Raw genomic sequence first — 18,043 nt, forward strand, 5'->3', positions numbered from 1 at the left:
AGGGCTGATGGAGGAGGGGGAGGGAGGAAGGGAGGTGATGGGCATGGAGGAGGGCACTTGTTGGGATGAGCACTGGGTGTTATATGGAAACCAACTTGACTATAAACCATTTAAGGAAAAAAATAAAAGTAAAAATGATAAGCACTTCTGGGGAAGATGGCAGAGGAAAACCCTAAACTCACTTTACTCCACAGATACAACTAGGTAACACTCACATCAGACCAAACAACCCAGAAAAGAACCCAAAGACTGGGTGAAGAAAATGATACAACTAAAATCAGTCAAGGTATTCACAATATAAAAAGATGTAAAATATGACAGCATACACTAAAACAATGGGGGAGAGAAGAGGGAAAAAATGGGTTCAAACTTAAGCAACCATCAACTTAATACAGACTGATGTTATACACAAATCTAATGGCAACCACAAATCAAAAACTAATAAGATATGCAAAGAATACAGAGAAAGAAATCCAAATATATCACTAATGAAAACCAGTAAACCATGAAAGAGAGAAGGAAAAAAGGATCAGAGAAAAACCTCAGAAACAACTGCAAAACAAGTAACAACATGTCAATAAATACATATCTATCAGTACTTTGTCATACATTCACTTTGAACGTAAAATGGACTAAATGTTCCAACAAATGAAATAATGTTCCAACTAAATGTTCCAGGGTGTCAGAATGGATTAAAAAAAAAACCAGGACCTATCTATATGCTGCCTACAAGAGACTTATTTCAGACCTAAAGACACCTGAAGATTGAAAGTGAGGGTAGTGAAAAAACACTTATACAAATGGATATCAAGGAAAGCCAAAGTGGCAATACTTATATCAGAGAAAATAAGATTTTAAAACTAAGATTGTAACAACAAAGAAGGACACTATATAATAATAAAGAGGACAATCCAACAAAAACTGTTGTAAATATTTATGCACTCAATACAGGAATACTGAAATACATAAAATAGTTAATAACAAACATAAAGAAACTAACTGAAAGTAACATAATAATAATAGGGGATTTTAACACTCCACTTACACTGATGGACAGATCATCCAAACAGAAAAATCAATAAGGAAAACAGTGGCTTTGAATGACACACTGGACCAGATGAATTTAACACACATATTCAGGACATTCCATTCTAAAATAGTAGAATACATGTTCTTTTCAGGAGGGCACAGAACATCCTTCAAAATAGATCACATAGTAGTCCACAAAACAAGCTTTGACAAATTCAAGAAAATCAAAGTCATACCATGCATCTTTTCTGATCACAACATTATGAAACTAGAAATCGACTACAGGAAAAATCGGCAAAAACAACAAATACATGGAGGGTAAATAATATGCTACTGAAAAATAAATGAGTTAACCAAGAAATCAAAGAAGAAATTAAAAAGCACATGGAATCAGGGGTGCCTAGGTGGCTTAGTTGGTTAAGCATGTGACTCTGGATTTCAGCTCAAGTCATGAACTCATGGTTTGTGGGTTTGGGCCCCACATCTGGCTCTGAGCTGACACCATGGAGCCTGCTTGAGACTGACACTCTCTCTCTCTGCCCCACCCTGCTTCTGCTGGCTCTCTCTCTCTCTCAAAATGAATAAACTTTGAAAAAAAAAAGTACATGGAATCAAACGGTCCAAAACTTTTGAAATGCAACAAAAATGGTTCTAAGAGGGAAGTTTATAGCAATACAGGCCTACATGAAGAAAACAGAAAAATCTTACATACACAACCTAACTTTACATTTACAAGAGCTAGAAAAAGAACAACAAACCAAATGTAAAATCAGCAGAAGGAAGAAAATAATAAATATTGAAGTAGAAATAAATGATATAACAACTAAAAAAACCAATACAACAGATCAATAAAACTAGGAGCTAGTTCCTTGAAAAGATCAACAAAACTGATAAACCTCTAGCTAGACTCATCAAAGAAAAAAGACAAATGAAAGAGGAGAAATAACAATCAACACCACAGAAATACATAAAATTGTAAGGCAATGTTATTAAAAACCATATGCCAAAAAATTATACAACCTAGAAGAAAATGGAAAAATCGCTAAAAACATATTAGCTACCAAACCTGAAACAGGAAAAAATTGAAGATTTGAATAGACCAATTACCAGCAAGAAGACTGAATCAGTAATCAAAAAACTCCCAATAAATAAAAATCCAGGACTAGACAGCTTCACAGGTGAACTCCACCAAACATTAACAAGAAGAGTTAATACCTGTTCTTCTCAAACTATTTCAAAAAACAGGCGAGGAAGGAAAACTTCTAAGCTCATTCTATGAATCCAGTATCACCCTGATACCAAAACCAGATAAAGACAGCATATAAAAAAAGAGAACTACAGGCCAATATTTCTGATGCAAAAAAATCTCAAAAAAATACTATCAAACCAAATTCAACATAATATTAAAAAAAAAATTCACCACAAAAAATGGAACTTATTCTGGGGATGCAAGGGTGGTTCAACATTCACAAATTCATCAACATGATTATATATCAATGAGATATTATATCGCAGGATACAAAATTAATGTGCATTTCTGTACACTAATAATGAAGCAGAAGAAAGAGATACTAAAGAAAACAATCCCATTTACAATTGCCCCCAAAATAGTAAGATACCTAGGAATAAACCTAACCAAAAAGGAGAACGAGCTGTACTATTAAAACTATAAAATACTAATGAAAGAAATTGAAGACACAAAAAAATGGAAAGACATTCCATGTTCATGGATTAGAAGAACAAATACTGTTAAATAAATACTGTTATACTACCCAAAGCAACCTACACATTTAATGAAATCCCTATCCAAAGACCAACAGCATTTTTCACAGAGCCAGAACACACAATCCTAAAATCTACATGGAACCACAAAAGACTTTGTACACTCAAAGCAACCTTGAAAAAGAAAGACAAAGCTGGAGGCATCACAATTCCAGACTTCAAGTTTTATTACCAAGATGGAGTCATCAAACAGTATGGAACTGACATAAAAACAGACAAATGGATCAATAGAAGAGAACAGAAAACCAAGAAATAAACCACAGTTATACGGTCAGTTAATTTTTGACCAAGCAGGAAAGAACATGCAATGGGAAAAAAAAAAGTCTCTCCAACAAATGTGGTTGAGAAAACTAGATAGCAATATGCTAAAGAATGAAACTGGACCACTTTGTTATACCATAAACAAAAATAAGTTCAAAATAAATTAAAGACCTAAATGTAAGACCTAATGCCCTAAAAATCCTAGAAGAGAGCACAGGCAGTAATGTCTCTGACATCAGCCATAGCAACATTTTTCTAGATGTCTCCTGAGGCAAGGAAAATAAAAGTAAAAATAAACTAATGGAATTTCATCAAAATAAAAAGCTCTGCACAGCAGAGGAAACAATCAACAAAACTAAAGAGCATGTATAGGAGAAGATACTTGCAGATGACATATCTAATAAAGGGTTAGTGACCAAAATACATAAAGAATTGATGCAATTCAACATCCAAAAAAACAAATAACTAAAAATGTGCAGAAGATATGAATAGACATTTCTCCAAAGAAAATATACAGATAATCCAACAAACACATGAAAGGATACTCAACATCACTTATCATCAGGGAAATGCAAATCAAAACTATAATGAGGTATTACCACATCACACCTGTCAAATAGCTAAAATCAAAAACACAAGAAACAGCAAGTGTTGGCAAGTATGTAGACAAAAGGGAACCCTTTTGCCCTGCTGGTGGGAATGCAAACCAGTACAGCTACTATGAAAAACAGTATAGAGCTTCCTTTAAAAGTTAAAAATAGGGGCACCTGGGTGGCTCAGTCAGTTAAGCGGCCGACTTCGGCTCAGGTCATGATCTCATGGGTCATGGGTTCGAGCCCCACACCGGGCTCTGTCCTGACAGCTAGCTCAGAGCCTGGAGCCCGTTTCAGATTTGTGTCTCCCTCTCTCTGACCCTCTCCCCTGCTCACGCTATCTCTCTCTCTCAGAAATAAATTTAAAAAATTAAGAAAAATTTTTTAAAAAGTTAAAAATAGAACTACCTTATAATCCAGTAATTGCACCACTGGGTATTTACCCCCCAAATACAAAAATATTAATTCAAAGGGATACTGCACCCCAATGTTCATAGCAGCATTATTTATACTAGCGAGGATATGGAAACAGCCCAAGTATCCACTGATCAATGAATAGATTAAAAAAATGTGGTATGTATACACAGGGAAATACTCATTAGCCATCAAAATGAATGAAATCTTGCTATTTGCAATGACATGGAAGAAGCTAGAGAGTATAATGCTAATGAAATAAGTCAGTCAGAGAAAGACAAATACCATCTGATTTCATTCAAAGCAAAGGAACAAAGGGAAAGAGAGAAGGAGAGGGAGAGAGAAACCAAGAAACAGACTCTTACCTACAGAAAACAAACTGATGGCTACCGGAGGGGAGGTGTGTGTTGGTTTAGTTGAAATAGGTGATGGGGATTAAGGACTGCAATGTTGTGATGAGCACCAGGTGATGTAAAGAATTGTTGAATCACTCTATTGTACACCTGAAACTAATATAACACTGTTAACTACACTGGAATTAAGTCCTTTTTTAAAGTAGAAATGACAGGATTTGCTGGTGGAATGTGTATGAAGTAAGAGAAAAACAGAAGATGAAGAGGACCACCAGAATTTTGTGTTAGGCAAATGCTCAATAGAAATACCTGTTTTAAAAAAATTTTCTATCATGAAAGAGTAATAGCTTAGAGTTAGGAAAACTTTTCTAAAAGTTACAAAATTTTTTTCACTAAAAATGAACAAGATAAAAGTATCAAGGTCAAATTCAATACAAAGTTATTATTAGGAAAGAGAAAGTAAGATACAGAATAACATCCCTCTGATGAAACAGGTCAGAATTATGTGCCCACAAAAAAGGTCAAAACTGTACTCTATTATTTTCAAAGAAGTTTTATTTTTTATTTTATTTATTTTTTTTTCATGATACTTCTAGTTTATTTTCTGGGTACATTTTTTTTTTAACAAATAGTTTATTGTCAAGTTGGTTTCCATATAACATCCAATGCTCATCCCCACAAGTGCTCTCCTCCATGCCCATCTTCCCCCTCCTCCCCCTACACCCATCAGTCTTCAGTTTGTTCTCAGCATTCAAAAGTCTCTCATGGTTTGCCTCTCTCCCTCTCTCCCACTATTTCCCCCTTCTTCTCCCCCATGGTCCTCCGTTAAGCTCCTCCTCATCCTCCTATACGTGCAAACATATGGTATTTGTCCTTCTTTGCCTGACTTATTTCACTCAGCATAACACCCTCAAGGCCCATCCATGTTGCTACACATGGCCAGATTTCATTCTTTCTCATTGCCATGTAGTATTTCATCGTATAGATAAACCACATCTTCTTGATCCATTCGTATGTTGATGGACACTTAGGCTTATTATTTCCAAAGAAGTTTTAAAAAAGTAACAGAATCAAACAAGATATGAAAGAAACAACAGAAGTTAAAATTAGGACAACCAAAATATTAAATTTAAATATTAAATTCAGTAAAAAAAATTTATAAAATATAGACTAAATTAGAAAAGGGCAAAGGAACAAATGAACACAATAGATGGTGCTTTAACACAAACAGAAGGAGGAAAGGAAGAAAAAGAAAAAGGTACAAAGTGTTTGAAAGAGACGATAGTTAACATGGACTCTAAAAGGTATCCAACACACAATGATGATCATGTGTCCACAAAAGAGGGCTAAGGGATGCAAACAGTACAAACTGTTATAGAGAGAAAAGACCTAAAACTGCATTTTAAAGGAACATATCACCTATCTGTGAATATTACCTATATAATAACCATTATGAAAATATATTCTAGTAAAATTACTGAAACAAAGCACAACATATAAGTGGAAAAACAGATTATCACCATCATACTTTCACAGAGGAAGAATATGGGATCCAAAAATTGAAAGAAAACCTAACTTTCAAGGTTGAGCACAAACTGTCATGGACAAGCCAATTCCAGGGCTGCTATCCTGAGCCCTGCTGAAGAACTGACTAGAGAGTGAGCTTCAGACAGTCATAAAGAAAAAAGAGATAGGGTCCCTGGATGGCTCAGTCAGTTGAGTGACCAACTCTTGATTTCGGCTCAGGTCATGGTATTGTTCAGGAGATTGAGCCCCATGATGTGCTCTGAGCTGACAGCACAGAGCCTGCTTGGGATTTCCTCCCTCCTCTTTCTCACTCTTTCTCTCTCTCCAAATGAATAAACATTTTAAAAAGAGAAAGTAAAGGATTAGAAGTGAGCATTAAACAGAGTAAGAATAAGACTAAATGAAGATTAAATAGAAGTATGGTATATAATGGTTATTATGCTCTGGTAGATACAGTATAATAACATTTTAATAAAGTTGGGAGAAGGAAGAGAGAATAAGCGAAACAAACATGTTTATTTATATTAGATTTGTATCCTTAGTCCCTAGTTTCTGTACTGTGAAATAAAGCAAATGAATAATTGTGAGATCTTATAATTCTGTCATCCCCTATCTAACCAAGAGTTTCAGTATAGAAGAAAATACAGAGGTAACGTAAGAGGTTAACAGAAACCCTACAGTTCTGAATTTGAATCCAATGTATCAGTATGAACTAAAAAAGAGGTCAGGGGACTGCCCAACCATTCATCCTACCTCTGTCTACTGAAAAGGTCTAGAAACAAGGACAGCCCAGTAATCTAAAATGCCTTCTCCACTAAAAGACACCAAGGAAGATTCCAGGTGGGGGACAGAAACTATATGACAAACCTAAAGCATCTTATCATACCAGACTGCATGGAGGTGATCAATGGATCACCAATGTCATTCTGGAACAAAGTGAAGAGGTTCCTGATGTCTAGAGATGGGATAATTTGAGCTTCAATAGAATAATAGTCACAAGGGATTAAAGCCCATCATAAACATATACGTTTAAATCCATGAGTTCACCACCATATAAAAGAAAAAAAAAACCTCTAAAAAACCTATCAAAGAATGATAGGCAATCAATTCATCCTCTTAAAAATATAAATAGAAGAAAAATTCAAGCATTTAATCCTGTCTTGCTTATGCAAACAGCACCCCTGGATACCAACTAAAGGATGAGGGAAAATATCTCTTTATAAAGTATTCCAGCTAATAAATAGGAAAAGAAGTGGAACAATTAGAATAGCACCGTTTTTGCAACCCTCCCAATGGATTAATGGCCTCAAGCTCTGAGCATCAGTAGGTGCTGACATCACATAAAGCACAGGGACACAACTACCAATGGTCTTGCCAAAGGGGCTGAACTACTTGGAACTCTGAATCAGAACAAATTTGCAGAAAGACAAGGATGAAGAATAGGCTGAAGTGCAGCAGGCTATCCAGGCTGCAGGGAAGCCTAATGGGTCAAAAGCCAAGATTCCTCAATACGTAGATTGGTTTAAAAAAAAAAAAAAAGGAAAAAAGAAAACCAAGGAAAAATCTAAAGTTAGAATAAGAAACTTAAAAGATAGAAACTATTAATTAGAGACTTAAGAAGTGGATGTATGCCTGGATAACAGAAATTGCCCAGAAATACAAGTCAGCATTATCTCCAAGTCAAAACAGCAATCACTTTAATGAGGACACAGAAGTTTCTAGAAATTGGCACAGGACTTCTTCTAGATCTGAGTTTTGGTGATTAAGGCAAACCACACCTGATAATCATTAAGCTAAACATGTATTCTGCATGGTTTTCTGTATCATGTTTATTCTGGGGGAAAAAAAGTATTTTTTAAAAAGTGGGGGAGGGGCACCTGGGTGGCTTAGTCGGTTAAGCGTCTGACTTTCGCTTAGGTCATGATCTCGTGGTTCGTGGGTTCGAACCCCGCGTCAGGCTCTGTGCTGACTGCCAGCTCAGAGCCTGGAGCCTATTTCAGAGTCTGTGTCTCCCTCTCTGACCCTCCCCTGCTCACACTGTCTCTCTCTTTCTCTCCTAGAAATAAATAAAAATATTTAAAAAAAATAAAAATAAAAAAATAGAAAGTGGGGGAATAATTTTAAAGCAATTTTGTAGCTTCTTTTCTATAAAATGGTAATGGTTACTTCTGATGCAGTTACAGAAATGAAGCTGTTCTACAGGCAGAGATCCTTCTATCGTCCTCCCCCTGGGCCAGTACTGAGTACCTGGTATCTTCACTGTGCCACTGGAGGAAGTGTCGTCTGTGTAGGGATGGCTACTCTCCACCACCACAGGCTGAGAAGACAAGCGACCACTCTGTGAGTCTGTGGCCACATCCTCCAACTCAGTGACACAGAGCTCCAGCAACATATCTGCCACCTGGGGGAGGAAAGAGGGACACAGATCAGGTCACCAGAACAGGACTTCAGAATTTGATAAATCTAGTTTAAGTCAGGGCTTGGTTCCCTCGCCTATAAAATCAAGACAGTATAGACCTCACAGAGGTGCGGTGAAGCTTTTAAGTAGCTGGGAACTGCCTAACATACACAAAACATTCAATATGTGCCAAATGATAAACCTGTGATCACAACAGTTTTTTATACCAAGGCAAGATTACTTCCTAGTGACAAAAAGTCTGCCTCAGGAAAAAAATATCAAGGGAAGGAGCAGAAGGTGATAAAAATGACCAAAATCCTAGAGGTCACTGGGGGTCAAGCAGGAGGGGGCAGAAATAGAGAAGAACGATTAAGCCACCCAGACCAAACAGCAGTATAGTACCTGAAATGAGTAGCTACAAACACAAACCTAAGTGGGATTTCTTCTGACCCAGGACATAAAGGGTCAGCGCTGATACCATCTTCCCTCAACAATCCATAATGTCCTTATTTCATTTTTTAAAAACTTATTTATTTATTTTGAGAGAGAGAGAACACTCACAGAGGAGAGGCAGAGAGAGAGGGTGAGAGAGAGAATCCCAAGTAGGTTCCCACTGTTAGCATAGAGACTGATGGTGGGGTTCAAACTTGTGAACCATGAGATCATGACCTGAGCCAATCTAGAGTCAGATGCTTAACCGACTGAGCTACCCAGGTATCCCAGTCCTTATTTCATTTAAAAATTTTACCGCTTCACACCACTGAAGTGGTAAACAGTGGTGATAATAAACTCTTTGATTTCTATTTTTAAAAATAAATAAGAGTATATTATTGTAGCAGTAAGAACCTACAAATTTTTTAAATTTAGGGAAAAAATTATTCTGTTCCATACTTTTCAGGAATAAATGATTTTTCTCCTCTATTTTTCCTCATATGTAGATAAACAGATTAGCTTAGTAAATAGTTTTATTAATGACAAACTAATATCACTGCTATCTAGGTAATAGGACTAAAAATTCAAACATCTCTCTTTTAAGAGTCCCAAATATTAGATTAGGGTGACATAGGACTAGTGTCTTGCCCCTGGCCAGGATAGTCTGAAGACAATCCTATCTTTGCTTCTGTTTCCCCTTAAACCTGGTGTGCGTCACCAAGACACACATTTTGGTATCATCAAACAGCTAACACACAGTCTACCAGGCATTTTCTGGACTTCACAATCTTGCTCTGAAAATCCCATCATACTCCCAGGAGAGGTCAACAAGAAGAGGGTGACACAGGCATCACAAATGTGGCTCTGCCCTAAGAGCACTTCCCCCATTTCTCCCAACCACCAGCAACCTGAGTGTCCATGAGCCAGTGGACAACCTCTCAGAGCCTCAGTTTCAACATCTGTAAACAGAGAATACCTATCATCTATACTGAGAATGCACTCAGAACCAGGCCTGGCAGGTATGTGTGTAACAAATGCTGGGCATTATGACTTTAAATCCATGTCCTCATTCATATCCTCATTCATATCCTTTCCTCTCACAAATGCAATAAACTTGTAAAAAACAAAAACGAAAACAAAAAAAAGCTTTTGCTTGTGGCAATTCATCTTCATTCAGTCTCTCAGAATTATGCCAAGTACCTTGCCTTGAAAAACTAGAAAGTAGGAAACCTACCTCCTGTTCTTCCTGAATATGATTAAGAAATAACAAGCCCCAAACCATTTAATTTATTAACTACCAAATCATTTACTATGTTTTCAAGACCACTTAACCATACTTAAGTACTTTCTCATTTGGGCAGCAGTGATATGGGGCCCAGAGAAACACAGGTACATTTCTGTACAGAGCACACGGCATCAGACTCCTTGACGTGGCCAGTTCTGAAAAGGCAGAAGAAGGCCATTGATAAATAAGAGTCTTTAGGAAGCCAAAAAGTTTTAGGACTGATTAATCCAATTACTAAGATGTACTGATATGATACTGACTTTATACCCTAAACTAGCCACATGTGGCTATACAAATTTAAATTTGTTAAAGCTAAATAAAATGACAACTTCACTAGTTGTCAAGTGGTCAACAGGTACCTGTGACTAGAAGCCACTATACCGGATGGCTCAGCTAGCCACCACAGTAGAAAATCCTTTGAACCCTATGTTACCAGCTATTAAAGCTATTTTAAAGCATAGTAGTTAAATCACTGTGGTATTAGACAATAAAAGGTTAATGGAACAGAAGAGTCCACTAATGGACCCAAATATATACAGGAATTTAAAATATGATTAAAATGGTTTTCAAATCATTGGGAAAAGGATGGATTATTCAATAAATGGTTGTGAGACAACAAGTTTGCCATCTAGGCAAAAATAAAGTTGGATCCCCACTTTATCCCTTATATCAAGATAAATTCCAGATAGATCAAAAATGTAAATATAATAGATGAAATCCTAAAAATAATTAGAAGACACTTGGGAGATTTTCTTTAAATAATGTTATGTAGGTAAGCATTTTTTCAGCAATAATACAAAATCCAGAAGCCATCAATGAAAAAAACTGGATGGTCCAACTTCATAAAAATTGGAAATTTCTAAATGGCAAAAAATACCAAAATGATGTCAGAAGGCACAATAAGGACAATTACAGCACACATGACAGAAAGGGCTTGTTTACGAGGGGTCCTTCTAAACTGCTGTCTGCTAGAATAAAATAAAGAATGAGAGAAGGTGTGATGTCAACAGGAGCATATCCCTCAGAGAGGAGCCCATGACACCCATCACATGACTCACCTGTGGGTATGCGGTACCCATGCCAGACAGCACAGCTGACAGCACGTCTCTGCCCTTGTCCCCTGCCCGGCTGCACACGGACAACTTCAGCAAGTCTACCATGACGCGAGTGTCATCTGCAACCAGCAGACTGGTGAATTCATCCAAGGACTGAGGTTCTGGGCCTGATGCTTTATTTTGGCTTTCAACATCCTAAAAGGTCCAACAATTCAAATGAGGAATGATACATTACAAAACAGTCATCAGTTTACCTATAAACCTAAAGGATACACAACTACTACTGATGATGAACAGGGACTTTATGAGGACTTTAAGACCATGAAATGCCAGGTTAAAAAAGGACAGACCTCTAAAATTTCCACTACCACGTACTACACTTTCAAGACCAATTAACTGTTTTACAAAATGCTGGTAATATCTGTGAAATGGCATACATAAACTATAAGTACATGACAATTTATACTGTGACCGAGTTCGTATCACAGGTGGACGGCTTGGAATGAAGTCACACCAGATACAATTTGCCCCCACCCCATTCATAAGATATGCTTAGGAATTTTCTATCAATTAAATTTGTACTTTTACATATTTTGCCTACATCCCCTATATAATTCTATCCTAGAATCTCTAAATCACTTTAAAGTGACTTGTTGCTGGCATGTAACACATTATCAATAATCTCTTTTTCCTTGGGTTCTTTGAAAATGAAAATATTCTCCTTTTACTTCTCATTCACAGTATTTCAGCTAGAACATACCACACCTGTCATCATTTACCTCCCCCTCCCCTGTAGCAGGGGAACGGAGCCACTTATTTGCCTGTGGCAGCATCTTTACCTGCCCTCTGACCTTGTGAAGATGTCCCATCCAGGACTGCTACTTCACAGCCTGCTATCTAACACCTAAGAGCCTCTTGGGGGTTGGACTTATAGAAACAAACAAGGAGCCATCAGAGGTAGGAAATCCCACAGCTTTTGAATGTAGAAGGAATGGGAATCACTGAGACCCTGTGCTGAATGGGGGACAAGACAGGACCTTCTAGTTCCCCAGGCAGAGTCTAGCTCATCAGAGAAAGAACAAGATCCCAGATGTGCCTCTCCTCTTCTCTCCTACTCTCTGGATATCAGCAAAACCAGTACCAACTCTTTCTAGAAAAAGAAATGAGATAGAGGAAGCACAAGCCCCACAAAGGGAAACTTAAGGGGAATATGACACATCCAATGTGCAAATTCTATTGACTTAGGCCCTGGACACCATACCTCTCTGAGCTAGGAAAAGTTTCTCCCTTTAAAGAAATGGACCTTGCTCCTTTGCATGGAGACACAGAGAATCATTAAGTGAAGTTCATCAGAAATGATGACATTCCACAATCTCACTCACTGAAGACCAGTGAAAGCATTCAGTGGAATATATTAACGTGATTAATACTAACAATACTAATATGAAAATTATTTTCCCATAATTTATGAATCAAACCAAAACTGAAATGATAGGAAAATAGGGTATAATCTGGATAATACCGATGTCTCCTAAATAAACTGGTAGGAAAGAAATCCCTCTTCTACCTAAAAGCAAAAATTTTATATAATTCAGGATTTCTGCATTAAACCCTCATCCTAGGAGATTGTGAAGTATGAGAAGTTGAGTCTAGACACCTAATTTATAAATGGCAATTTTTTAATTACCACAGATGGTTATGAATAATTTCCAATAGGACATATTTTTTGCCGGTAGTAATAGCATAATAAATCAAGGATTACACTTGTTTGATGAGCACCAGGTGTTGTGCGGAAATGTTGAATCACTATCACTTATACCTGAAACTAATATTATACTATTAACTAACTGGAATTTAAACAAAAACGTAAAAAAAAAAGAATGCATGTTTGTCCCCAAAGCGGGTATGCTGGCAAGGGAGAGAGTGTGAGCAGGGTAAGATGGCCCAGCATAGAGGGCACCTAAGTGGGCTGAGGAGGGTGTCCACATATGGGGGTGGCTGGTGTGACAAAGCCATGCAATGCAGAAGGGGTCCTGCTTTGGCAAGCCAGCTTGGGAGATGAGGAGAGGTCACAACTCAAGCAGTTGAGAAGTCATCCCTGTAGAAGTCAAACTGGTTTTGAGTGTCAGAAGCTGTGCAGAGAATGGGGGGTATCCATGTGAGGCAGGTGTGGTAGCCAAGATGGGAGGCTGGCTATTTAAGAGGGAGTAAGTAAACTGCCAATAACAGAATCAGGTTTCTCACTTTCTGAAGGCCCAGATCTTGCCTTCCAAATACTATTCTCCACTAAACAGAACCAAGACTTCCTAGAGAAACATTTGATTTCTGGGCTGGAGGATAAATCATTTCATTGAGCCTAGAACAGTGTACTGTGCCAGAAAGCAAGGCAACACTCAAAAAATTTTGAGAACATGTTAAAAGGACAGATAAAATTTTACAAAATGGTTAAAGAATAACTAACACTGACCCTTCAAACTATTCTTTAAAAAAAACAAAACAAGAAAATAAAAACACTAGCACATTCTATTAAGGCTGGCATTACTCAGATACACAAACCAGGCATAAGTTTTCATAAGAAAACTACAGATCAGTAGTATCCTTTATGAAGACAAGTATAAAAACACTCAAAAAATAGCAAATTAATCCAGCAACAAATGAAAGGATTATATAGTTCAAAAGTAGGGACAGAACAAAAAGAAAACAAAACAAAATAAACAGGGGAGGAGCAAAGATAAACCCTGTGTGTTCGACTGAAACTGAAAATAGTTTTTTGGTTAGTTTATTATAAGCTGAAAACAGTGGTTTGAACTAGTCATGGTTTTGCTGGGGTTTTGTTGTTGTTGTTTACTTATTTTGAGAGAGAGAATGCGTAAGTGCGTGCAAGTGAAGGAGAGGCAGAGAGAGGGAGAGACAGAATCCCCAGCAGGCTCCAAGGTGCCATCACAGAGTCTGACATGGGGCTCGATCTCATTAACTGCAAGACCATGACCTGAGCTGAAATCAAGAATGGAATGCTTAACTGACTGAGTCACCCAGGCGTTCCTCAGTGTTTATTATAAAGATAAGATGCTGAAGGAGAAAAAAAATGCTCAGATGCACACATGTTTGCTGAGAAGGTGTAAACCATGAACATCCAATAGAAATCAATTTACCAAGTTTCCAGATCTTGTTTCTAAATTCTATGATCCACTAAAAGGAACCAGGGATCCTTGGAGAAATGGATGATTCCAGAGCAGGAGCAGAGCAAATGAAAGATAAGTGCAGAACACACTGATGTGCCAAAAAGTAAGGAAGTGCTCAAAAAATTATGGGGACATGTCAGGACAAATGAATTAGCCATAAAAGGCTCAAGGGCCAAGTCTAGGACAATTTGGGTGTCAAATGAGGATAGCAATGTACGTGATTATTTGAGTAAAGTAGGATCCCACCGGTGGAGCCTGGGTGGCTCAGTCAGTTGGGCATCTGACTACGGCTCAGGTCGTGATCTCATGGTTCGTGGGTTCGAGCCCTACATCAGGCTCTGTGCTGACAGCTAACTCAGAGTCTGGAGACTGTCTCTGGATTCTGTGTCTCCCTCTCTCTCTGACCCTCCCCTGCTCATGCTGTCTCTCTCATTCTCTCTCTCAAAAAAAACAAAAAAACAACAAAAAAAAAAATTAAAAAAAAAAAGTAGGATCTCATCCTACTTTATACCATCATAGATAGATAGACAGACAGACAATGAGAAGGGAACTTCTCATAGAAGAACAGCAACAATTATTTTCCAAAAGGAATGACGAAATCTGAAAAATCACCATTTGACGACTACTACAGTAATAATGGATTCAGCAAGAATCATCAACAGATACTAAAAACTAGTGAGTAAAAATACAAGGAACAAGGTATTTACAGTCTCCAAGTATCTCCCCATGAATACTTATTAATAAACTCTTACTAACTTCTGGTAGAGAGACCTGGCAGACACTTCTTAACCAAGCAAGAAGAATTAACATCACCAGTAATGCAGTGAATCAACAATGCACATATCCCAGTAGGATGCAATCAAAAGAACTCTACATCCTTCCTGTGGTATTTAAGTCAAAATAAAGGACTTTCCATATTGAGTACGAAAGAGACAACACAAAGCTGCAAAGACTAAATATCTTCTCAATGAAAGAGTTGGACTTTCATCTGAAATTAATTTTTCTATGTAACTTATTTCTACTCATCAGGTCCACAACCGTGATAGATGGGCAACTTACTAAGAAGACTGAGAAAATAGCAGCAACACACAACCCTGAGTTGGGTTCTAGACCTATAAAGGATACTATTAGGACAATGAGCAAAAATCTGATTATGGATTAGAAAGTAATTCTGGATTAATGTTAATGCCCTGGCACTCAGGAAATATACACTAAACCCGTAAGGATGTATGGGGACTGTGCCTTACAGCTCCCCACCAATGGTTCAGAAATGCCAACAACTGGAGAACCTATGTGAATGGCATATGGAAGTATAATGTGTTGTATTTCTATGTACTACTTTTCCAACTTTTGTGTACATTTAAGATTATTCCAAATAAAATGTTAAAGAAGAAAACCCCTTGACCTCTTTGGTTTTTGTCATAGTTTCTGCAATGATGCTGGCAGCTCCTGGGTCATCCGTCACTGGGATAAATGGTCTAGAAGAAGCTGAGGAAGCAGATGGGGTCACTGCAGAGGGGGTCACAGCATCCTCAGAAGAGATCATCTAGTTTAAAAAGTATACAAGGAAAGGAAAAATTCAGCAACATGGCACACTTTCCACAAAAGTAGCCTGACCTCAAACACCTTGGGTCATCTGGAAGCCCAAGATGCTATAGAGGTTAGCAAGGTGCTACATCACCAGCTCCAGGAGATACACAGCAACCCTGCAAAGTTAAGCACATTCATACTCCCATGAAAACCTATTAATATTCACAATGGTCACATGAAGATTAATATGAGCTCACATCTATTCAAGTTGGGTTTTTCCCCAAAATAGCTTTAAGGTGTCAGAACTGCAGATAAAGGACTATGGATTTGCATTTAGCAACTTTTTAAAAGAATAAATTTCTATTTAAGCACTAAAAAGATCCTTTTTAAATAAAATATTTTCTAATCCAAGCCAAAAATCACAGGTGTAGGCACAAAAGCACTCTTAGTGGAAGAATGACTTATACTTTTCTAGACACAAAGCAGCTACCATTTCCTTTTTGATCTAATGTTGCTTTATTGCTTTACTATTTATTTTTACCTCTCCTCTCTTTTCTTGCCATGGATTTGGACTCAATCTGTCTTCAATACCAATAGCCAGTATACATTCCTCTCCATTCACAGGACTGGCCATAGCAGACACATCAGAAGGAGGTGCCGAGGAGGAGAATGAGGGACACTCCACTGGGGCAATCATGCCAGCCGGCATGAGGGCCCCGACCACCGCGTCTCTGTCAGGAGAGAAAGCCAGGCCTGTGGTGAACTGCCCTTCACCACTGCAGGACAGAAGAGTCAGGAGTGGGGACAAGCCCTTACTGAATGGTGCCCTCATTATAATCGGATACACATAAAGGAGTTTTGGGAAAATAATGAACTAATATTCATCAGCTAAAAGCTACAAAGTTTACTTAAGATCTATTTATTTGAATGACCACTATGATGATAAGTGAAAAAATACCAAACATAAAAATCAGGTAAGAATAAACCCCCAGATTTCCCTGAGAAATCTTCTAGGGTTATTGTTAGAGGTTGAGGATACTTTTTTGTTTACTGAGAGTGGTTACCAAGGGTGCCTCACACAAAGCTGCAAAGACTAAACATCTTCTCAATGAAAGAGTTGGACTTTCATCTGAAATTAATTTTTCTATGTAACTTATTTCTACTCATCAGGTCCACAACCGTGATAGATGGGCAACTTACTAAGAAGACTGAGAAAATAGCAGCAAAATTTGGAAAGATGGTATTATCAAAACTCTACCTTATCAAATGTTTGAGTGAAGATGACCAGACGTCTTATACATTACTGTATCTTCATATCAATATGTATCAATTTGTATCAATTTCATCCCTCAAACAGTAATGCTTAAAGTTTACTGGCCATAAAGAATAACAAAAATGTTTTTAAGTTTGGATTTCTGATTCATGTTTCAACCCCCATTAAAGAATGCACAAAGATACCATCATTCACTATCTAAGGGCATATGAACTCATAGTATTTAAAGATAACACCACAACATTCTCCTAGACATAGGATCAAACAAATATATGAAAACCCAAAGTTTACATAGCTGCAAGATTTCAAAAGTTAGCCAACAAGCCTACCTGGCATACATGATTTGCAATGCTGTAAGTATATGAGATAAGGCCTGCTGTTTGGCCAGATTTCCATCCAATGACAGAAGAATCTTGGCAAGAGAAGGGCGATTTGGCTTAGAATTATTTGCACCACTAATTTTATTACTGGCAGCAGAAGAATCAGCATCTGAAGGCACACCTGAAAAAGGAAAATAAAATGTGGGTTCAATTTAAAGATCAGAATTTGCTCTATTCCTATTTGACCTTTCAGTGTAATTCTAAAACATACTGCAATCAGCATTTTGCTATTTTACAGATCAAGTTCTGTTCATTAATGGTCTCCCAGAATAAAAACAAAATCAAAAACAACAACAAACAACCTATCTATCTATACTTCTATAAAGAAGCTATTTTCATCAAAGCTTTGTTATAACTGCAGAAAAGAATGGAGATTTTTGCTAATGCATTTATAACAACATATATATGTGGTATGAAAATACAATAACTACCTGCATTTACTTACCATCGAAATGCAAAACAAAAAATAATACAAAACAATGGACAGAAGACAAGATGTTCACCAATAATAGTCTTACTGGACACATGTCCCAGCTCATCACAGCGTAA

General features: G+C 37.4%; 1 protein-coding gene across 4 annotated transcripts in view; it reads right to left on the reverse strand.

The window, feature by feature from the left end:
- HERC2 (HECT and RLD domain containing E3 ubiquitin protein ligase 2) overlaps positions 1 to 18,043 on the reverse strand; it is a 273,851-nt gene that overhangs the window by 47,169 nt on the left and 208,639 nt on the right. For all 4 annotated transcript variants that reach the window (XM_077774615.1, XM_077774617.1, XM_077774614.1 and 1 more), the window contains 5 exons: positions 17,444 to 17,615; positions 16,383 to 16,572; positions 15,717 to 15,857; positions 11,133 to 11,324; positions 8,207 to 8,360 (listed from right to left, as the gene is read on the reverse strand). In XM_077774615.1, the coding sequence (XP_077630741.1) occupies positions 8,207 to 8,360; positions 11,133 to 11,324; positions 15,717 to 15,857; positions 16,383 to 16,572; positions 17,444 to 17,615 (849 nt within the window). The remainder of the gene's footprint in view (positions 1 to 8,206; positions 8,361 to 11,132; positions 11,325 to 15,716; positions 15,858 to 16,382; positions 16,573 to 17,443; positions 17,616 to 18,043) is intronic.

Source organism: Crocuta crocuta, unplaced genomic scaffold (assembly GCF_008692635.1).
Source record: "Crocuta crocuta isolate KB4526 unplaced genomic scaffold, BGI_CrCroc_1.0 scaffold469, whole genome shotgun sequence".
In the NCBI taxonomy this organism is placed as follows: Eukaryota; Metazoa; Chordata; class Mammalia; order Carnivora; family Hyaenidae; genus Crocuta; species Crocuta crocuta.